Source organism: Ranitomeya imitator, chromosome 3 (assembly GCF_032444005.1).
Source record: "Ranitomeya imitator isolate aRanImi1 chromosome 3, aRanImi1.pri, whole genome shotgun sequence".
In the NCBI taxonomy this organism is placed as follows: Eukaryota; Metazoa; Chordata; class Amphibia; order Anura; family Dendrobatidae; genus Ranitomeya; species Ranitomeya imitator.
In genome coordinates this window covers 112,110,048-112,134,095 of record NC_091284.1, presented here as the reverse complement: position 1 = coordinate 112,134,095, position 24,048 = coordinate 112,110,048, and the positions used below count along the sequence as shown (strand labels likewise).

At 41.8% G+C, this 24,048-nt stretch overlaps 1 protein-coding gene across 2 annotated transcripts in view; it reads left to right on the top strand.

Moving 5' to 3' along the window:
• SGSM2 (small G protein signaling modulator 2) overlaps positions 1–23,822 on the top strand; it is a 464,929-nt gene extending 441,107 nt beyond the window's left edge. The window contains exons 18-24 of one of the 2 annotated variants that reach the window (XM_069761288.1): positions 9,007–9,414; positions 9,578–9,702; positions 10,186–10,268; positions 10,657–10,766; positions 19,210–19,306; positions 20,623–20,790; positions 23,554–23,822. In XM_069761288.1, the coding sequence (XP_069617389.1) occupies positions 9,007–9,414; positions 9,578–9,702; positions 10,186–10,268; positions 10,657–10,766; positions 19,210–19,306; positions 20,623–20,790; positions 23,554–23,642 (1,080 nt within the window). In that variant the 3' untranslated portion in view covers positions 23,643–23,822. The remainder of the gene's footprint in view (positions 1–9,006; positions 9,415–9,577; positions 9,703–10,185; positions 10,269–10,656; positions 10,767–19,209; positions 19,307–20,622; positions 20,791–23,553) is intronic. The other variant, XM_069761289.1, reaches the window with a different exon arrangement.
• Positions 23,823–24,048: the final 226 nt, after the last annotated feature.

The following is a 24,048-nucleotide window of genomic DNA, read 5'->3' as shown; positions in this document are numbered from 1 at the left end:
CCTTGGTGCATGTAAAGATGCTTCTGAACTCTGCATTTTTTCTTCTGAAAAAAAAAAAGCATTAAAAAAATAAGCTGTTGCATTTTTAAGTGCAGAATCAAAGCTTTTCTGTGCTGTTACAAAGCATTAAAAACTCTGCTTCATATCTGCCCCAAAATTGCATCAAATAAGCGAAAAAAAGCAGCAGAAAGAACGCAGCATTTACGCTTCGTGTAAACACGAAATCAGCATGACAGTTTTATTACATTTTTTTATGAGTGTGTAATAAAGAAAAAATGTCAGTCACACCATTTTTACATCATTTACTGATCCCTGTAAATAATCTGATCGCTGTGTTGTGTGGGTCATTACAACTACAGAGACAACAAACGTGTCCATGTTATTTACTGATTTGTGATGTTTATTAATCTTTTAAAAAAGCATTAAAAATTACCTTATTTTTTTTCATTATTAAGTGTTTTTCATTAATGTTTTTTTAATAATTTTATAGGATGAAAAAATCTCTTATTCTCCCTTTAGAATACAAATAAATACATTGTACACAGCAGTGAATTTCTATCAGTATACTATGCCTGTGGAGTCAGAGCCTGCAAAACAGATCAAGTACACAAAATTCTCCCCATGACATAAACAGAGCTTGTCGCTTAGTAGCTTAAGTTACTTCCTGTAATGTTAAAGATTTAAGTTCGAGACCTGAGGAGACTCACAGAAAAAAACAAATTACATTTTTGTAATAGCTTATTATTTGTACTACTTTTATCGGGACAAAAAACATATTTTTCTTCATGTCAGTATACAGGGACCATAGAAATACATTGTCATATATAAAATGTATCTCTATGGATATGTATAACCTGCTTCAGGGTTCATTGCCTGCAATAAATCAAGATAACCACATTCTCCTATCTACATCATTATAATGATGATATATGTGTTCAAGTGCTGGATTTAACAGGAGATACAAGCAGTGAAGATATAATTTAATTTATGCACTGAACAGAGAGAGGCAGCCCCGTAGCCACCCACCCCCCACCACCACCACCACCACCGATGAGCTACAGAGTGGTGAAAATGTCGGAGAGAAGAGAGGTGAGTATAGAGGCCAGGAAAAAACTCGGACATGATGAGATGCAGGACAGTCTCCCTGAATCTGAGGCAGTTGGGAGCTGTTGTACAGTTGTTCTTAGTAAAACCCTTGTGGTCTAGAGTAGTAAACGGGTAACATTCCTGGTAGTTTAGCTCATTGAAGGGATAGCATTACTGGTGGTCTAGGACAGCGAAGGGATAGCATCACTGGTGGTCTAGGGCTGCAAAGGGATAGCATTACTGGTGGTCTAGGGCAGCGGAGGAATAGCATTACTTGTGGTCTAGGGCAGCGAAGGGATAGCATTACTGGTGGTCTATGGTAGCGAAGGGATAGCATTACTGGTGGTCTAGGGCAGCGAATGGATAGCATTACTGGTGGTCTAGGGTAGCGAAGGAATAGCATTACTTGTGGTCTAGGGCAGCGAAGGGATAGCATTACTGGTGGTCTAGGGTAGCGAAGGGATAGCATTACTGGTGGTCTAGGGCATCGAAGGGATAGCATTACTGGTGGTCTAGGGTAGTGAAGGGATAGCATTACTGGTGGTCTAGGGCATCGAAGGGATAGCATTACTGGTGGTCTAGGGCAGCGAAGAGATAGCATTACTGGTGGTATAGGGCAGCGAAGGAATAGCATTACTGGTGGTCAAGGGTAGCGAAGGGATAGCATTACTGGTGGTCTAGGGCAGCAAAGGGATAGCATTACTTGTGGTCTAGGACAGCGAAGGAATAGCATTACTGTGGTCTAGGGCAGCGAAGGAATAGCATTACTGGTGGTCTAGGGCAGTGAAGGGATAGCATTACTGATGGTTTAGGGCAGCGAAGGAATAGCATTACTGATGGTCTAGGGTAGCGAAGGGATAGCATTACTGGTGGTCTAGGGTAGCGAAGGGATAGCATTACTGGTAGTCTAGGGTAGTGAAGGGATAGCATTACTGATGGTCTAGGGTAGCGAAGGGATAGCATTACTGGTGGTCTAGGGTAGTGAAGGGATAGCATTACTGATGGTCTAGGGTAGCGAAGGGAGAGCATTACTGCTGGTCTAGGGCAGCGAAGGGATAGCATTACTGGTGGTCTAGGGCAGCAAATGGATAGCATTACTGGTGGTCTAGTGTAGGGAAGGAATAGCATTACTTGTGGTCTAGGGCAGTGAAGGGATAGCATTACTGGTGGTCTAGGGCAGTGAAGGGATAGCATTACTGGTGGTCTAGGGCAGCGAAGGGATAGCATTACTGGTGGTCTAGGGCAGCGAAGGGATAGCATTACTGGTGGTCTAGGGCATCGAAGGGGTAGCATTACTGGTGGTCTAGGGCAGCGAAGGGATAGCATTACTGGTGCTCTAGGGCAGTGAAGGGATAGCATTACTGGTGGTCCAGGGCAGCGAAGGGATGGCATTACTGTTGGTCTAGGGCAGTAAAGGGATGGTATTTATGGTCGTCTAGGCCAGTGAAGAAGTAAATAGTAAAGTCACTGGTGATCTAGGTCAGATTAACCCCTTAGTGACGGAGCCAAATTTTTAAAATCTGACCAGTATCACTTTATGTGATAATAATTCTGGAACACTTCAACATATCCCAGTGATTTTGAGATTGTTTTTTCATGACACATTATACTTTATTATAATGGTAAATTTAGGTCGATATATTTTGTGTTTATTTATAAAAAATATTAGAAATATGTGAAAAATGTTAAAAAGTTAGCAATTTTCTAACTTTGAATGATTATCCCTTTAACCCCTTCCCGACCCATGACGCCACGTAGGCGTCATGAAAGTCGGTGCCAATCCGACCCATGACGCCTATGTGGCGTCATGGAAAGATCGCGTCCCTGCAGATCGGGTGAAAGGGTTAACTCCCATTTCACCCGATCTGCAGGGACAGGGGGAGTGGTAGTTTAGCCCAGGGGGGGTGGCTTCACCCCCCCGTGGCTACGATCGCTCTGATTGGCTGTTGAAAGTTAAACTGCCAATCAGAGCGATTTGTAATATTTCACCTATGAAAACTGGTGAAATATTACAATCCAGCCATGGCCGATGCTGCAATATCATCGGCCATGGCTGGAAACACTAATGTGCCCTCACCCCACCCATCGTCCCCCCAGCCCTCCGATCTGTCCGGTACACTGCTCCGGCTCCCCTCCGTCCTGTGCTCCGCTCCCCCCGTGCTCTTGTCCGCTCACCCCCGTGCTCCAATCACCCCCCCCCGTGCTCCAATCACCCCCCCTGCACTCCGATCCACCCCCCGTGCTCCGTTCCACCCCCCGTGCTCCGTTCAACCCCCCGTGCTCCCCCCCACCCCATAATACTTACCGATCCTGCCGGGGTCCATCCGTCTTCTCCCCGGGGGCCGCCATCTTCCAAAATGGCGGGCGCATGCGAGTGCGCCCGCCGAATCTGCCGGCCGGCAGATTCGTTCCAAAGTGCATTTTGATCACTGAGATATAATCTATCACAGTGATCAAAATAAAAAAAATAATAAATGACCCCCCCTCCTTTGTCACCCCCATAGGTAGGGACAATAAAAAAATAAAGAATTTTTTTTTCCCCACTAATGTTAGAATAGGATTAGGGGTAGGGTTAGGGTTAGGGTTAGGGGTAGGGTTAGGGTTAGGGTTTCGGTATGTGCACACGTATTCTGGTCCTCTGGATTTTTCCGCTGCGGATTTGATAAATCCGCAGTGCTAAACCGCTGCGGATTTATGGCGGATTTACCGCGTTTTTTCTGCGCATTTCACTGCGGTTTTACAACTGCGATTTTCTATTTGAGCAGTTATAAAACCGCTGCGGAATCCGCACAAAGAAGTGACATACTGCAGAATGTAAACCGCTGCGTTTCCGTGCAGTTTTTCCGCAGCATGTGTACAGCTATTTTTGTTTCCCATAGGTTTACATTGAACTGTAAACTCATGGGAAACTGCTGCGGATCTGCAGCGTTTTCCGCAGCGTGTGCACATACCTTTAGAATTAGGCTATGTGCACACGGTGCCGATTTGGCTGCGGATCCGCAGCGGATTGGCCGCTGCGGATTCGCAGCAGTGTTCCATCAGGTTTACAGTATCATGTAAACCTATGGAAAACCAAATCCGCTGTGCCCATGGTGCAGAAAATACCGCGCGGAAACGCTGCGTTGTATTTTCCGCAGCATGTCAATTCTTTGTGCGGATTCCGCAGCGTTTTACACCTGTTCCTCAATAGGAATCCGCAGGTGAAATCCGCACAAAAAACACTGGAAATCCGCGGAAAATCCGCAGGTAAAACGCAGTGCCTTTTACCCGCGGATTTTTCAAAAATGATGCTGAAAAATCTCACACGAATCCGCAACGTGGGCACATAGCCTTAGGGTTAGGGTTGGAATTAGGGTTGTGGTTAGGGTTGTGATTAGGGTTATGGCTACAGTTGGGATTAGGGTTAGGGGTGTGTTGGGGTTAGTGTTGGAGGTAGAATTGAGGGGTTTCCACTGTTTAGGCACATCAGGGGTCTCCAAACGCAACATGGCGCCACCATTGATTCCAGCCAATCTCGTATTCAAAAAGTCAAATGGTGCTCCCTCACTTCCGAGCCCCGACGTGCGCCCAAACAGTGGTTTACCCCCACATATGGGGTACCAGCATACTCAGGATAAACTGCGCAACAATTACTGGGGTCCAGTTTCTCCTGTAACCCTTGTGAAAATAAAAAAATGCTTGCTAAAACATCATTTTTGAGGAAAGAAAAATGATTTTTTATTTTCACGGCTCTGCGTTGTAAACGTCTGTGAAGCACTTGGGGGTTCAAAGTGCTCACCACATATCTAGATAAGTTCCTTGGGGGGTCTAATTTCTAAAATGGGGTCACTTGTGGGGAGTTTCTACTGTTTAGGCACACCAGGGGCTCTGCAAGCGCAACGTGACGCCCGCAGACCATTCCATCAAAGTCTGCATTTCAAAAGTCACTACTTCCCTTCTGAGCCCCGACGTGTGCCCAAACAGTGGTTTACCCCCACATATGGGGTATCACCATACTCAGGAGAAACTGGACAACAACTTTTGGGGTCAAATTTCTCCTGTTACCCTTGGGAAAATAAAAAATTGCAGGCTAAAAGATCATTTTTGAGAAAATATTTTTTATTTTTTTTATTTTCATGGCTCTGCGTTATAAACTTCTGTGAAGCACTTGGGGGTTCAAAGTCCTCACCACACATCTAGATTAGTTCCTTTGGGGGGGATCTCCAATGTTTAGGCACACAGGGGCTCTCCAAACGTGACATGGTGTCCGCTAATGATTGGAGCTAATTTTCCATTTAAAAAGCCAAATGGCGTGCCTTCCCTTCCGAGCCCTGCCGTGCGCCCAAACAGTGGTTTACCCCCACATATGGGGTATCAGCGTACTCAGGACAAACTGGACAACAACATTTGGGGTCCAATTTCTCCTATTACCCTTGGCAAAATAGGAAATTCCAGGCTAAAAAATCATTTTTGAGGAAAGAAAAATTATTTTTTATTTTCATGGCTCTGCGTTATAAACTTCTGTGAAGCACCTGGGGGTTTAAAGTGCTCAATATGCATCTAGATAAGTTCCTTGGGGGGTCTAGTTTCCAAAATGGGGTCACTTGTGGGGGAACTCCAATGTTTAGGCACACAGGGGCTCTCCAAACGCGACATGGTGTCCGCTAACAATTGGAGATAATTTTCCATTCAAAAAGTCAAATGGCGCTCCTTCCCTTCCGAGCCTTACCATGTGCCCAAACAGTGGTTTACCCCCACATGAGAGGTATTGGTGTACTCAGGAGAAATTGCCCAACAAATTTTAGGATCCATTTTATCCTGTTGCCCATGTGAAAATGAAAAAATTGAGGCTAAAAGAATTTTTTTGTGAAAAAAAAGTACTTTTTCATTTTTACGGATCAATTTGTGAAGCACCTGGGGGTTCAAAGTGCTCACTATGCATCTAGATAAGTTCCTTGGGGCGTCTAGTTTCCAAAATGGGGTCACTTATGGGGGAGCTCCAATTTTTAGGCACACGGGGGCTCTCCAAATGTGACATGGTGTCCGCTAAAGAGTGGAGCCAATTTTTCATTCAAAAAGTCAAATGGCGCTCCTTCCCTTCCAAGCCCTGCCGTGCGCCCAAACAGTGGTTTACCCCCACATATGAGGTATCAGCGTACTCAGGACAAATTGGACAACAACTTTCGTGGTTCAGTTTCTCCTTTTACCATTGGGAAAATAAAAAAATTGTTGCTAAAAGATCATTTTTGTGACTAAAAAGTTAAATGTTCATTTTTTCCTTCCATGTTGCTTCTGCTGCTGTGAAGCACCTGAAGGGTTAATAAACTTCTTGAATGTGGTTTTGAGTACCTTGAGGGGTGCAGTTTTTAGAATGGTGTCACTTTTGGGTATTTTCAGCCATATAGACCCCTCAAACTGACTTCAAATGGGAGGTGGTCCCTAAAAAAAAGGTTTTGTAAATTTCGTTGTAAAAATGAGAAATCGCTGGTCAAATTTTAACCCTTATAACTTCCTAGCAAAAAAAAATTTTGTTTCCAAAATTGTGCTGATGTAAAGTATACATGAGGGAAATGTTATTTATTAACTATTTTGTGTCACATAACTCTCTGGTTTAACAGAATAAAAATTCAAAATGTGAAAATTGTGAAATTTTCAAAATTTTCGCCAAATTTCCGTTTTTATCACAAATAAACGCAGAATTTATTGACCTAAATTTACCACTAACATGAAGCCCAATATGTCACGAAAAAACAATCTCAGAACCGCTAGGATCCGTTGAAGCGTTCCTGAGTTATTACCTCATAAAGGGACACTGGTCAGAATTGCAAAAAACGGCAAGGTCTTTAAGGTCAAAATAGGCTGGGTCATGAAGGGATTAATCCAGATGGTCATACCGCAGAAAAACACTAATAAATAACATTTGCATGTCCCCATAAGGCCTATAACTATAATTATAATAATCACAAGACACCTTTAATGGTTGGAATAAATGGCCGTGAGGTTTTATTTTGAGTTACAAAATCCAATTAATTAAATAAATAACCAATAAATAATATCCATAAGTTCATAAGTCCAAATGTCCATAAACTTCCAGAAACCAAATCCACCCAAAGTTGAGTGATTTTTACCCACAAATAAAACCAAACGACAGGTGAATGATAACATAAAGGGAGGGAGGGCGGGCTCTTCTTTTCTTCAAGCGCCGGCGAACTGAGTATCCAACGCCGGTGCTCAGGTATATATCATAACAAAATCTGCCCAGCAACTGATTGACAACCAGTCATCCATCAAAAATTTAGGCGGGCAAAAAGCCAGTCAGAACCAGATCTGGCTGCTTTTACATACAGTAACAGTAAATACCCTGACCTCAACTTGACCCCTAATATTCATGGCATAAATGAATGTGCCAGGCCTATGTGGACATGGGACCCCCGCTATATTTCTGCTGTCTGAGCGGGGGGGCTTACATTATGTATGTTTTACATCAGCACCATTTGTAAAATGTTCTTTTATTTTGTTAGCATTTTAGGAGGTTTAAAAATGTAGCAGCAATTTTTCATTTTTTCAAGGAAATTTACAAAATTTTATTTTTTAGGGACCTATCCATATTTGAAGTGCCTTTAGGGGTCCCATATATTGGGAAACCCCCAAAAGTTATACCATTTTAAAAACAGCACCCCTGACATTGAAAACTGCTGTCAGGTAGTTTATTAACCCTTCAGGTGCTTTTCAGGAATTAATGCAAAGTGGCATGACAGAAATGAAAAAGTGTATTTTTACCACCTAAATGCCTTTAACTTCTGAACAGATTACTATAGCCGCCAGACTCTAAAGCCGCTATTTGGTCATGAATTGCCATCGCAAACATCAGGACCACACAATCAAGATCTGAGGGCACCAATTGGTATAAAGAGGAAGCCCCCACACTCTGTTAACCATTTATATGAAGTAGTCACTATTGACAGCAGCATCTAAGGGGTTAAACAGATTTGGACGGTGCAAACACTGCTCATGGCTGATGAAGCAAGTTGTCAGCTATAGTGTACAGCCGACAACTGCAGGATTGTCACCTGTATGGGGAGGCTATTCTCTTATATCTCAGGTCAGTTAAAAGACGTATCGGTGTCATTAAGGGGTTAATAATAATTGTCTGACTAAGATAAAGCACTGTCTTTGTAATCAGTGAGAGATTTGTGGAGACTGAGTAGGAAGAGGAGACAAGAGAATTGTCCCATTTGTTTCAAAACCTCTTGGGCCCAGGGTGGCTCCCTACCTTTTAGATGTCTTGTCCACTCCTGCTGCAATACATGTATCAGACACATCAATAACATAGTGATATGGGGTCAGACTAGAACAAGGTGATCTTTGAATACTGATATTTTACACCAGATAATTTAGAAACACTTCAGAATATAAGTTTAATTACTATTAGTGATGAGCCAGTGTGCTTGGAAAAGGTGTTATTCGAGCATGCTCATGTGCCAATAGAGCATCTTTAGTGTTCTCTAATACTATGTGTGAGTCGCTGTGCCTGCATGTCTCGTGGCTGTTCGACAGCCACAACACATGCAGGGATTCCCTGTTTGCTAGGTAATTCCTGCATCTGTTGCGGCTGTCGAACAGCCGGGAGACATGCAGGCACAGCGACTCACACATAGTATTAGAGAACACTGAAGATGCTCTATTGGGAGACATGCAGCCACGACAAATCGAACATAGTATTTGAACACTCTGAAGATGCTCTATTAGCACATGAGCGTGCTCGGATAACATCTTATCCAAGCATGCTCACTCATCACTAATTAATATCACTTGCTGGTGAACCTAATCTCTTCTATATGGGGTATTTCATAATACGCCCTTTATAATAAATGCTATAGTGTTCTTGGAATAAATGCTATTACATTTACAATGTATGAATGCCAATGTTTTGTTTCTTAGGTTTTTATGTCAACAGAAGAAATAGATGTGCCAGACCGAGATCTGAAATGTCGGAATGATAAAACCTCGACGCTAACCACTGCAGCTGGAACTCCTTCTGCTATGGTGGCCGCTGAACCACAGCAGTCAGTGGAGTTTGACTCTCCAGATTCTGGTCTTCCCTCTTCTCGAAATTACTCTGTGACCTCTGGGATTCTTTCCAGCATCGATGATCAGCAAAGCATATGTTTTGAAGAAGAAGAATCAAGCACAGAATCTGATAGGACAGAAATTAGTTTGGGTCCACCCCGAAAAGCAAAGGGAGTCCTTAAGATGCAGGATTCTATATATGAAGAGCAGCTGTGCTCCCAGCTAGAGTATTTAAATAATTCAGAGGACATCTCTTCCATGTGCCCTACGTCATATACAGTGAGTGCTGGAAGACTTGAATATCTGTTCATCATGCCATTTGATTTGCCTTTACTACCGCCAATATGTCACATAATTCCTTTTGCCTAAAATTTGTATTTTCCATAAATATTCAGCTTGGATTGTTGCAGTTTATTTTCTAAGGTTATGTTTTCTCTATTAGATAGAATTGTTGGACACTATTGCCTTAAACTTGCATCGAATTGATAAAGACGTCCAGAGATGTGATAGGAATTACTGGTATTTCACGACAGATAATTTAGAAAAACTTCGGAATATCATGTGCAGGTAAATAATTTTTGGGCATGATAATTTTTAGGCATTTCTCTAATAAAATTTGTAATTTTCCACTGCATAAGAAAAATAAACAATAATAGTATAATTTGTATTGATTTGTACAGTAATACTTTCTTAGTACACATAGATAGCATGTGTTATCCCCACTTTCCTCATTCCTAGGGCTTATACTCACCTGCGAGAAACTCGGATCAGTCTCGCATGTTAATACCCAGCACTGCAGCCCTTAGGACTTTAATTTCTGCCAATATAGGAAAAGTATTGCATTAACAAAAGTTGACTCCCTGCCTCTGTCCTGTGTGTGATTGCTCCACACAGCATGTCTGAAGCATCAGTTACTATTACATCCTTCTGAAATGGACAAAATCTAGGCAGCATTCTGCAGACGGAGCACACACTGACCATAGATAAAGGGGTTGTGGTTGTAGTGATATGGTGCAAAAAGTTTAATTAATGCATCCTATTCGTTTTCAGTTTTGTGTGGGAGCATCTAGATGTCGGGTATGTCCAAGGAATGTGCGACCTGTTGGCTCCATTAATGGTGGTTCTAGATAATGGTGAGAAAACTGCACTAAATGTTTTTGATGCTTAGGCTGCCATTGTGTCATGTATAGTATATATGAGTAATTTAAATCCAAGAATTAAGGAAAAAGCTAGTAGTACTTACCATGAAATCATTCTCCTGGATATTTTTCTGTTTCCGTTCAGATTCAAAATAGATCTGTCACCTGGTTTCACAATACAAACTCTATACATATTGATATAGATTTATAAGGCTTGAGGAGGCATGTGCTCTTCCTTTGAAAATCCATGTCCCAATTCTGTCCTCCAGGATGCACAATGCTAGTATACATTATTTATACTGTATAACTTTTAGTACATGTGCTCTGCGTCTCCATTTATCTGTCATGTATGTAGGTAGTGAATAATATGCTCTGTTTATAGATTTAATGGCGTACAGCTGTTTCACGCAGCTCATGAAGAGAATGAGTCAGAACTTCCCAAATGGAGGCGCCATGGACACACACTTTGCAAACATGAGATCTTTGATCCAGGTGAGTTTTATGTCTTTTGGGCACCGGCGTACCCACTAAGTTTTCCAAGGTGAAAGGTGAAGGTGCTTCTGAAAACTCCAACAATGTTTTCCTGAGGCGTCTACGTTGGCATTTTCGGGACAAAAGTAGCGCACCCCAGCCTTAATAAAGTGCTCTCTGGAGTGCACTGACCGATTCATCAAGCGATGCTCACCGCTTGATGAATCAGGTGCGTCTGGGGTACAGCGTGTGTAGTCGCCAGAAATGTATGCTAGTGAGGGCTGGCATAAATGTTTGGAGTAAGTTACTCCACCATAGTGGCATCATTTATCACAAATTTTATGGGCAGGCATGACCACGCTCCACCAACTCCACACCCATATTGGCGCAGCTGGCCAAGGCTGACACAGACAGCAAAAGTTGCAATATTTTTATGCAACAGCTGAGTGGTGCTAAAATATTTTGACTTATTAAGGTGTTTATGACAGATTTCTTATGGTATTGCCTAACAGTGCAGAGACCGAAACTGCGCTTAGTCCTGGTGATCCAATGCCCGCATGATTAGGCTACTTTCACACTAGCGTTTTCTGCAATCCGTCACAATGCGTCGTTTTGCAGAGAAAACGCATCCTGCAAAAGTGCTTGCAGGATGCGTTTTTCCCCATAGACTTGCATTGACGACGCATTTGCGACGGATTGCCACACGTTGCATTCGGCGAGCGACGGATGCGTCGTGCTTCTGCGGACCGTCGGGAGCAAAAAACGCTACATGTAACGGTTTTTGCTCCTGACGGACCGCTTTTTCCGACCGCGCATGCGCGGCCGGAACTCCGCCCCCACCTTACAATGGGGCAGCGGATGCGCCGGAGAAATGCATCCGCTGCCTCCATTGTGCAATGCGCTAAACGCTAGCGTCGGAATCTCTCCCCGACGCATTGCGACGGGGAGATTCCGACGCTAGTGTGAAAGAAGCCTTATGAAACAAAATCCTGCAGCGTATGTCTCGTCCTATCCTGAGACTTTTACTTTTATGTAAATACTAGCTGAAGAGCCCGGCGTTGCCTGGGCATAGTAAATATCTGTGGTTGGTTATAGCACCACACTTCTCTTATTTTCCCATCACGCCTCTCATTTTCCCAATCACATCTTTCATTTTCCCCCTCACATCTCTCATTTTCTCCCTCACACCTCTCATTTTCTCCCTCACTCCTTATTTTCTCCCTCACTCCTTATTTTCTCCCTCACTCCTTATTTTCCCCCTCACTCCTTATTTTCTCCCTCACTCCTTATTTTCCCCCTCACTCCTTATTTTCCCCCTCACTCCTTATTTTCCCACTCACTCCTTATTTTCCCCCTCACTCCTTATTTTCCCCCTCACTCCTTATTTTCCCCCTCACTCCTTATTTTCCCCCTCACTCCTCTCATTCCCCCTCACTCCTCTCATTCCCCCTCACTCCTCTCATTCCCCCTCAACACTTGTCATTTCGACCTCACATCTGTCATTTTCTGATCACTCCACTATTTTCCCTCACTCCTCTCATTTTGCACTCACACCTTTTCATTTTCACCTCACACCTCTCATTTTCACCTCAGTATATACATGTTTATCATCTCCCTTATATATAGTATACACCTGTATGTCATCTCCTGTATATAGTATATACCTGTATGTCATCTCCCCTGTATATAGTATTTACCTGCTGTGTGTCATCTCCCCTGTATATAGCATATACCTGTATGTCATCTCCTCTTATATGTAGTATGTACCTGTATGTCATCTCCTTCTATATATAGTATATACCTGTATGTCATCTCCTCCTGTATATAGTATATACCTGTGTGTCATCTCCCATTTATATAGTATATATCTGTGTCATCTCCTCCTGTATATAGTATATACCTGTATGTCATCTTCTATATATAGCATATACCTGTATGTCATCTCCTCCTGTATATAGTATATACCTGTGTGTCATCTCCCATGTATATAGTATATATCTGTGTCATCTCCTCCTGTATATAGTATATACCTGTATGTCATCTTCTATATATAGCATATACCTGTATGTCATCTCCTCCTGTATATAGTATATACCTGTAGGTCATCTGCTCCTGTATATAGTATATACCTGTATGTCATCTCCTCCTGTATATATATGTACCTGTATGTCATCTCCTCCTCTATATAGTATATACCTGTGTGTCATCTCTCCTGTATATAGTATATATCTGTGTGTCATCTCCCCTGTATATAGTATATACCTGTGTGTCATCTCCTCCTGTATTAGACCTCGTTCACACGTTATTTGCTCAGTATTTTTACCTCAGTATTTGTAAGCTAAATTGGCAGCCTGATAAATCCCCAGCCAACAGGAAGCCCTCCCCCTGGCAGTATATATTAGCTCACACATACACATAATAGACAGGTCATGTGACTGACAGCTGCCGTATTTCCTATATGGTACATTTGTTGCTCTTGTAGTTTGTCTGCTTATTAATCAGATTTTTATTTTTGAAGATAATACCAGACTTGTGTGTGTTTTAGGGCGAGTTTCGTTTGTCAAGTTGTGTGTGTTGAGTTGCGTGTGACGACATGCATGTAGCGACTTTTGTGGGATGAGTTTTGTGTGGCAGACACCAGACCCAACAATGCAGACGAGCTGAAGGCTGCTATCAAAGCCACCTGGGCTTCCATAACACCTTAGCAGTGCCACAGGCTGATCACCAACATGCCACACCGCATTGATGCAGTAATAGATGCAAAAGGAGCCCTGACCAAGTACTGAGTGCATTTACTGAACATACATTTCAGTAGTAAAAAAGGAGAGAAAAAAAGATGACGGCACCACTTTGCAGCAAAGCCTGATAATCACATATGTGGCACACATGCGTCAACTATACCATAGGATACCGGGTGCTTATCCAAGAAAAAAATCATAAAGAGTATGCAGAAAATGGAAAAAACGGATAGCACTCACCGATCCTTAAAAATCTTGCTTTATTTCAACGTTTAAAACATCAAGGCCAGTAGAACAGATGAAGGAGTGCGTGAGCCAGTGCTGACCGTTTTTTCTATTTTCTGCATGCATTTCAGTAGGCCAACATTTCAGATATTAAAATCATTTTTCAAGCTGGTGTTATAAAGTATTCTAATTTACTGAGATAAAGTCTTTGGGTTTTCATTGGCTGTAAGCCATAATCATCAACATTAACAGAAATAAACACTTGAAATACGTCACTGTTAGTGATGAGCGAATATACTTGTTACTCAAGGTTTTTGAGCATGCTCGGGGATCCTCCGAGTATTTTTTAAGTGCTCGGAGATTTAGTTTTTCTTGCCGCAGCTGAATGATTTACATCTGTTAGCCACCATAAGTACATATGAGGATTGCCTGGTTGCTAGTACGGATGTCCAGGCAAGATTACACTCCTTAACCTCTCAATCCCATTGGACGTACTATCCCAGCAAGGTGACCTGGGACTTATTTCCCAGTGACGGGATAGTACGTCCAGTGTGATCAGCCGCGCTCACGGGGGGAGCGCGGCCGATTGCGGCTGGGTGTCAGCTGACTATCGCAGCTGACATCCGGCACTATGTGCCAGGAGTGGTCACGGACCGCTCCCGGCACATTAACCCCCAGCACACTGCGATCAAACATGATCGCAGTGTTCCGGCGGTATAGGGAAGCATCGCGCAGGGAGGGGGCTCCCTGCGTGCTTCCCTGAGACCCTTGAAGCAGCGCGATGTGATCGCGTTGCACCGAGGGTCTGTTACCTCCTCCTCCCTGCAGGCCCGCATCCAAAATGGCCGCGGGGCTGCATCCGGGTCCTGCAGGGAGGTGGCTTACCAGCACCTGCTCAGAGCAAGCGCTGGTAAGCCTCCCTGCTGTGCCTGTGTGATCGCTGATCTGACACAGTGCACAGCAAAGTGTCAGATCAGCGATCTGTCAATATAATGTAATGCCCCCCATACCCTCCTCCCCTCCCCCCGGGGCAAAGTAAAAAAAAAAAATTTTTACATGTGTACAAAAAAAAAATCCTAAATTAAAAAATAAATAAAAAATATTATTCCAATAAATACATTCTATTATCTAAATAAAAAAAAATAAAAGTACACATATTTAGTATCGCCGCATCCGTAACGACTCGACCTATAAAACTGTCCCATTAGTTAACCCCTTCAGTGAACACCGTAAAAAAAATTAAAAAAACGAGGCAAAAGACAACCCTTTATTATCATACCGCCGAACAAAAAGTGGAATGTCACGCGATCAAAAACACAGATATAAATAACCATGGTACCACTGAAAACGTCATCTTGTCCCGCAAAAAATGAGCCGCCATATAGCATCATCAGTGAAAAATTAAAAAAGTTATAGTCCTCAGAATAAAGCGATGCAAAAATAATTCTTTTTTCTATAAAATAGTTTTTATCGTATAAAAGCGCCAAAACATAAAAAAATGAGGTATCGCTGTAATCGTACTGACCCGAACAATAAAACTGCTTTATCCATTTTACCAAACGCAGAACGGTGTAAACGCCCCCCCCCCAAAAGAAATTCATGAATAACTGTTTTTTTGTCATACTGCCTCACAAAAATCAGAATAAAAAGCGATCAAAAAATGTCACGTAACCGAAAATGTTACCAATAAAAGCGTCAACTCGTCCCGCAAAAAACAAGACCTCACATGACTCTGTGGACCAAAATATGGAAAAATTATAGCTCTCAAAATGTGGTAACGCAAAAATATTTTTTGCAATAAAAAGCGTTTTTTAGTGTGTGACAGCTGCCAATCATAAAAATCCGCTAAAAAACCCACTATAAAAGTAAATCAAACCCCTCTTCATCACCCCCTTAGTTAGGGAAAAATAAAAAAAAAATTTAAAATGTATTTATTTCCATTTTCCCATTAGGGTTAGGGCTAGGGTTAGGGCTACGGTTAGGGTTAGGGCTAGGGTTGGAGCTAGGGTTAGGGTTTGGATTACATTTACGGTTGGGATTAGGGTTAGGGGTGTGGTTAGGATTGGGGTTAGGGGTGTGGTTGGGATTAGGGGTGTGTTTGGGTTAGGGTTTCAGTTATAATTGTGGGGTTTCCACTGTTTAGGCACATCAGGGGCTCTCCAAACGCAACATGGCGTCCGATCTCAATTCCAGCCAATTCTGCGTTGAAAAAGTAAAACAGTACTCCTTCCCTTCCGAGCTATCCCGTGCGCCCAAACAGGGGTTTACCCCAACATATGGGGTATCAGCGTACTCAGGACAAATTGGACAACAACTTCTGTGGTCCAATTTCTCTTGTTACCCTTGGGAAAATAAAGATTTGGGGGGCTAAAAAAAAACATTTTTGTGGGACAAAAATGATTTTTTATTTTCACGGCTCTGGGTTATAAACTGTAGTGAAATACTTGGGGGTTCAAAGTTCTCACAACACATCTAGATAAGTTCCTTGGGGGTCTAGGTTCCAATATGGGGTCACTTGTGGGGGTTTCTACTGGTTAGGTACATCAGGGGGTCTGCAAATGCAACGTGACGCCTGCAGACCAGTCCATCTAAGTCTGCATTCCAAATGGCGCTCCTTCCCTTCCGAGCACTGCCATGCGCCCAAACGGTGGTTCCCCCCAAATATGGGGTATCAACGTACTCAGGACAAATTGCAGAACAACGTTTGGGGTCCAATTTCTCCTGTTACCCTTGGGAAAATACAAAACTGGGGGCTAAAAAATAATTTTTGTGGAAAAAAAAGAATTTTTATTTTCACGGCTCCGCATCATAAACTGTAGTGAAACACTTGGGGGTTCAAAGCTCTCACAACACATCTAAATAAGATCCTTAGGGGGTCTACTTTCCAAAATGGTGTCAATTGTGGGGGGTTTCAATGTTTAGGCATATCAGGGGCTCTCCAAATGCAGCATGGCGTCCCATCTTAATTCCAGCCAATTTTGCATTGAAAAGTCAAACGGCGCTCCTTCCCTTCCGAGCTCTGCCATGCACCCAAACAGTGGTTTACCCCCACATATGGGGTATCAGCGTACTCAGGAAAAATTGCACAACAACTTTTGGGGTACAATTTCTTCTGGTACCCTTGGGAAAATAAAAAATTGGGGGCAAAAAATTCATTTTTGTGAAAAATATTATATTTTATTTTCACCGCTCTACATTACAAGGTTCTGTGAAGCACTTGGTGGGTCAAAGTGCTCCCCACACATCTAGATAAGTTCCTTAGGGGGTCTACTTTCCAAAATGGTGTCACTTGTGGGGGGTTTCAATGTTTGGGCACATTAGTGGCTCTCCAAAAGCAACATGGCGTCCCATCTCAATTCCAGCCAATTTTGCATTGAAAAGTCAAATGGCGCTCCTTCCCTTCCGAGCTCTGCCATGCGCCCAAACAGTGGTTTACCCCTACATATGGGGTATCTGGGTACTCAGGACAAATTGTGCAACAACTTTTGGGGTCCATTTTCTCCTGTTACCCTTTGTAAAGTAAAACAAATTGGAGCTGAAGTAAATTTTTTGTGAAAAAAAATTAAATGTTCGTTTTTTTTTTAAACATTCCAAAAATTCCTGTGAAGGACCGGAAGAGTTAATAAACTTCTTGAATGTGGTTCTGAGCACCTTGAGGGGTGCAGTTTTTAGAATGGTGTTACACTTGGTTATTTTCTATCATATAGATCCCTCAAAATGACTTCAAATGTGATGTGGTCCCTAAAAACAAATGGTGTTGTAAAAATGAGAAATTGCTGGTCAAATTTTAACCCTTATAACTCCCTAACAAAAAAAAAAAAAAATTTCCAAAATTGTGCTGATGTAAAGTAGACATGTGGGAAATGTTACTTATTAAGTATTTTGTGTGACATATCTCTGTGATTTAAGGGCATAAAAATTCAAAGTTGGAAAATTGCAAAATTTTCAACATTTTTGCCAAATTTCTGCTTTTTTTCACAAATAAACGCAGGTAATATCAAAGAAATGTTAACACTATCATGAAGTCCAGAAATGAAGAAAAAATTCCAGCTCAACGAGGCGTGAAAAGTAAAAACTAAATACTTTATTCACTTCAATCAGAAGCAGAGGATGAAACATCAGCACAATACAATAAAAACACTATCTACGCGTTTCAGGTGACAGGGCACCCTTAATCATGATGTGACATCATGATTAAGGGTGCTCTGTCACCTGAAACGCGTAGATAGTGTTTTTATTGTTTTGTGCTGATGTTTCATCCTCTGCTTCTGATTGAAGTGAATAAAGTATTTAGTTTTTACTTTTCACGCCTCGTTGAGCTTTAATTTTTTCTTCATTTCTGGTCTTCTCACGCTTGACACAGCGTCTCCGTGCTCCGAGCCTTCTGGGATTACTACTATGGTGAGCTGGACTTCCCCTTTTTTTTTACTATCATGAAGTACAATATGTCACGAGAAAACAATGTCAGAATCACCGGGATCCGTTGAAGCGTTGCAGAGTTATAACCTCATAAAGGGACAGTGGTCAGAATTGTAAAAATTGGCCCGGTCATTAACGTGCAAACCACCCTCGGGGCTTAAGGGGTTAAATGCTGCGGTTAGTGATTAATAGTAGCATTTAAAGGGTTAACAGCAGCGATCGGAGCTGCTGTTAGAAGCATATGTCTACAGCCAGCACATACCCTCTATAGAGTGAACTCATCTCCTGAACCCATCTATCAGTCCGACCCACCCCATGATGAACATATCTATCATGGAGTTTTAAGGTGTTACTTGCCCTTTTAACAATTGATATTGTCTCCCAAGTAACCCTAAAAAATAGTAATGCCCTATGAGTGTCACTTTAACAATTACTTTAACAACTGCCTCAGAGAAAATAATAATGTATCCCAAGTTCCCTGTTTAAATTAATAAAGCCCCTAGTGTTTCACCAAAAGTAACAGTGCCTAGTCAGTCCCCCACAAATAGTAATAATGCCCCTTGAGTCCCCCCCACAATGAAAGTAATAGTGCATCAAGTGACACAAAAAGTTATAAGGCGCAGAAAATGAAAATATACATAGTCACCTAGCCCCAGACTCTGATGGGTCGACAGCACAGACAGCATCCGAGTGTAGGCAAAGTGATGCGGTGATGTCATTCCACCACCTGCATCAGGACGCAGAGATCCCGGGCACAACCGTGCCATTTTGTAGGCCGCAGCCTATAATGTGGAGACTGGTAGGGCTTGATCCATGGCTCCCTGCTCTACCACATGGTTTATCTATATTGGTGCCCTATGTGTGCCGATATTGTTGAGAGTTGTAGACCTTCACTGTGGATGTGGGTCACACTGTGTGAGTGGGCCTGCCGCGACCCATCCCCTCCTGCCACCCCACTAGCTACTCCAGCTGTGATAGAGCAATAGTGCTCTCTTAGAGATAGAGAAAACATTTACTGACATAATGTGAAGACACAGATGTCCTACTCCTGTAACTAATACAAAGGGTTTTGTTTTTTTCAGATTTTGGACTCCGAGCTCTTTGAACTCATGCATCAGAATGGCGACTACACTCATTTTTATTTCTGTTATCGATGGTTTCTGCTTGATTTCAAAAGAGGTATTCTTAATGTAAAACACTCTTCTGTCAATATTCTGTGTTTTTATTGATAGAGAAACTGTTGACGCTTAGAAAAACACAAAATGTGGCAGCAGATTAAATTATAATTCATATCATTAACCAATGAGATAATTTCCCTCAATATTAAAGGGGTATAGGTTCTACTTTCAATTTACCAGGGTGAAATTCTGTTCTCTGGGATGTACTATAACTGTGAGGGGGAATGGAGAGGATTCTGGTAAAGAAGACTTTCTGCTCAGATCTGGCAGGACAGGAGACATCAGTTTATTGATTTGTTGAGTTGCCGATACATGCGTTTTAAGAGGATGTTTGATTCACCTATTTTCTCATGAATTCAATGTAGTTAATAATTCATTAATACTCAAATTATTATAAATACCCAATGATTAATATACTATAAAAATACCCAAATATGCAGAGAATCAACAAAATACATATGAAGCAAAATTTCTCCTCCAGCCAAACACCTGAACTACAAAATATTGGTCATGGAAAAAGATGTCCCTGGATGTGGAATCTGCAAGAGGAGAATACAAGTATCGTTACCCCTTTATAAATCACTGGTGAGGTCACATCTAGGATATTGGATCCAGTTTTGGGCTCCACATTTTAAAAAGGATATTCAGAAGTTAGTAAGTTCAAAGGCGCAACTAGATTATTACAAGGGATCGAAGGCCTCTCATATGAGGAGAGGTTGGGCTTGTCTAGCTTAGAAAAAAAGATGCCTCAGAGGAGATCTCATGTATATGTATAAATTTATGTGTGATCAATATAAAAGACTAGCACACAAATTATTCCATCCAAAGACATTATAGGGACCAGGGGGCACTCATTACGGGTGGAAGAAAGGCGATTCCGGCAGCTAACTAGGAAAGGGATTTATTAACTATGCACATTTGAAAAAGGTTTTATATTTTGGTCTGCTTCACGTTTCCCAGGAAGTGATAGATCCTAAACTACTCCAGGACCGCTCACTATAAATATACGACTTTGTGTAGAAACACAGCTTTTCTAACATCGATGATGAGATCAATGATTGTATTCATAGAAAAAAATTGTGTTGTGTGAAATCTTCATTAAAACTAAAATAGTTACCTTGTAAATCTTGTCTACCTTCTATTATTAATAGTTGATAATACAAGTATGTAAATGATTCGCCAAATTACAGTGGACAGATCATCTGCTGGATGCCTTATGACTTATTAAGCCAAGTTTTGTCTACCAGCTCATGTGGTTTGATGTCCAGCACCTTTTCCTAAAATTTGTAACATTTTCTTGTGCATTGTTTTTGGCAGAATTGTTGTATGAAGACGTGTTTGCAGTTTGGGAAGTCATTTGGGCAGCCAGACATATTTCCTCAGAGCATTTTGTATTGTTCATCGCTTTAGCTCTTGTGCAAGTTTATCGAGAGATTGTACGAGACAACAACATGGATTTTACAGATATTATCAAATTTTTTAATGGTAAGTACTTTACATGATATTTTGAACTATTAAAAGTAAATGTCCTTTAAAAAAGGCAAACAAAAATAGCAATATTTGATAAATGAAGCCAATTGACACTTGTCTAATAAAATTTACATGTTGCAATCATTATGAGAGTTTTGTATAAATAATTTTTTGACTAATGATTTGTTCAAAATCCATTCTTGTCAGATGCTTATCCTGTGTTTGCAGGAAGAGGTGTTTATTCAGGCTATCATTGCCCTTAGTCAGGTGCCCTTAAAGAGGACTTGTCATGAGGTCAAAAATTACTAGAGGACTAGTAAACCTGCTGTCATGTAGTCGTCCATAGACAAGGAAAATGGTGTGCACTCAGGTCAGGGACAAGGAGGTGCTGGTAAACTGACCGTGAGGTCAAGTCAATCATTCAAAAAAGATTACCGCACACTCAAGACTGGTAAGATGCAAAAGGTGTATGCCAATTTTATTGAAGAAAACAAAACAAAAAAGAAGTGGTTGCCACATTCATATTCATTTGAAATAGACAAAAACCCGACGTTTCGACCCTCCCGGATCTTACTCATGGGGTTACTCAAGTCCTTTGACATAGATGCATAATAGTGGCAGTGGTAGGAGGTGTACGACCGATCCCTTGTTAAGGCACGACCTTATAATAAAGCCAGTCCGGGCAGAAGTGTCCCGGGCGCACAGAATCTGGGTGGTGAGGGCCGTTAGACACCTAGTGGGTCTGAAAAGGGTCCCTGGGAGGATTAGCGGCGCATCCCGCGCCTTGCTGCGATGTCCTGGGGGGAGACCCGGAAAGTCTCCCCTCAGGACATCGCAGCAAGGCGCGGGATGCGCCGCTAATCCTCCCAGGGACCCTTTTCAGTCCCACTAGGTGTCTAACGGCCCTCACCACCCAGATTCTGTGCTCCCGGGACACTTCTGCCCGGACTGGCTTTATTATAAGGTCGTGCCTTAACAAGGGATCGGTCGTACACCTCCTACCACTGCCACTATTATGCATCTATGTCAAAGGACTTGAGTAACCCCATGAGTAAGACCCGGGAGGGTCGAAACGTCGGGTTTTTGTCTATTTCAAATGAATATGAATGTGGCAACCACTTCTTTTTTGTTTTGTTTTCTTCAATAAAATTGGCATACACCTTTTGCATCTTACCAGTCTTGAGTGTGATGTAGTCGTCCATAGTCATAAGCTCTGTATAACCCCGCCCCCACCACTGATTGGCAGATTTCTGCCTATGTACAGTGTACACAGAATGATGCCAATCAGTGGCGTAGGCGGAGTTATACCAACCTTAGCAATTAGAAAACTGCTAGGACTGCAGAAGATAAAACAGTGATTTTATCAAAACTGAAGTAAGCATCCCAGAAAGTGACACATCGCTGAAATCAGGATCTCTGCCCCTACATCATGCAGCTCTCATATGGGGTAACAAAAACCTGTTGACAGAGTCCCTGTAAGCAGCATTGTAAAGAAGTGTGTATCATCATTCCTCCAAAATAATGTAAAAGCCTGTTAAAGTCCTAGAGAAAACAATTACTTCAAGTTATTGCTGCTAGAGGTCGTTCCACAAATTAGTGATTCATGTAGTGTACGTACCTAATTTTAAGATCCTGTTAGGACCAGCTGTTTCTTATGGTCTGATATGTAAAACTACAGAGTACAGAGGGTGTTCTTAATAATCTATTGTTCAAATTATTATATATATGGAATATAGTTCAGATCGATCAATTTTTAAAAAAAGGGGGCCTTCCCATCTCCAAGATCCTATCCCAATATGTAGTAGGTGTTATAATGCTAATAAAATTTGCAAATACCTCAAATTAGAAGTGTAGTATAGTTTTTCTGATTCGCTATGCCTTTTTTTCCCCAAGTGCAGGGCATTACAGGACCTTAGGTATCCATGGTTACGACCATTAGCAACTAGCTACCTGTCAGTATATCAGTGGACGTTATCATGGATACCTAAGGTCCTGCAATGCTCCACACAAGGAAAGAGAAATAGCAAATCAGAAAAACGACTACATTTCTAATTAGAGATATTTGCTAATTCTGTTATTACACCTACTACAAACTAGGATAGGATCTTAGAGGTGGGAATACCCCTTCACTTACAGTAGTTAATTTGTCATTGGAATGTGGAAAGTTCTTAAATAGGTTGTCCACTTTATAATTTAAAAAAAAAAAAATGGCATTAAAAACACTCACTGATCTCCCATTTCTCCTATTTCAACACTTGCTGGTTTCCCTGCTGGTCTCTACTTCCTGACCCTAGTGGCCATACAGGACTGCTCAGCAAATTGCTGACCACAGTGGTGACCCGCCTGAGCCAGACATTGGCTGCAGTTGGTCACATGCCCATGTGTTGGGACATCATCACTGGTTGACAAAGGAAGCATAGACCATGAGGGACCAGTCAGACGGGAGGTACTGCTTTTTTATGTTATTTTGACTATTTGAAAATAAAATATGGCCCATTTTTACTTTCAAAGCATGTCCAATGTCATTAGAAAGTGTTTGCCCCCCCAAAAAAAAAAAATTTGAGTTTTGAGGTGATGTGCTGAAAGTCCTGACTTAAATCCTATTTGATTTTCTATAATTAGCTTGGTGGCATTTCTGCAAAACTAAAATATTTTTTTTTATAAGACTGTATTAGCTTTGATTTTTTGAGGGCTTTTTGACTAAATAAACCAATAATGGTCATCTGCAGAAAGAAAAGAGATGTCTAACATATAAAGTTTTACTTCTTGGTTTGATAGAAATGGCGGAGCACCATGACGCACAGCTCATTCTACGGATAGCCCGGGAACTAGTTCACAAGGTTCAAACTCTGATTGAAAACAAATGAGGAACTTCCATTTTTAATTGAAGACCATGAGAAGCAGGATCATCATCTAGAGGTGCTCGAAGGGCCTTCAACTGTGTCCAGCAGCAGCAGAACCCATCTTTGCTGTACTTGTGTATCATTGTTAATCTTTTCAGGACATTTTGCATTTCTAAATAATAAAGACACAGCACCAGGTCAGATAAAATGAGGATCACGGTCTGGTGTTAAGTAAATAGTCACATATCTAACAGAGCCCCATTTCAGTGAAACGGGAAATATGGAAGGCACCAAACTTTGTGCACCGTTGATTTCCATGCTGCTGTATCAGTGGGAGTATATCATTGTCTTCTGAGACTTAAATCTTACCATGTGTTGGCCAAGGAATTTTTGAAATCTTCTTCTTTCAGTTGACTTCCGGGGACAGATG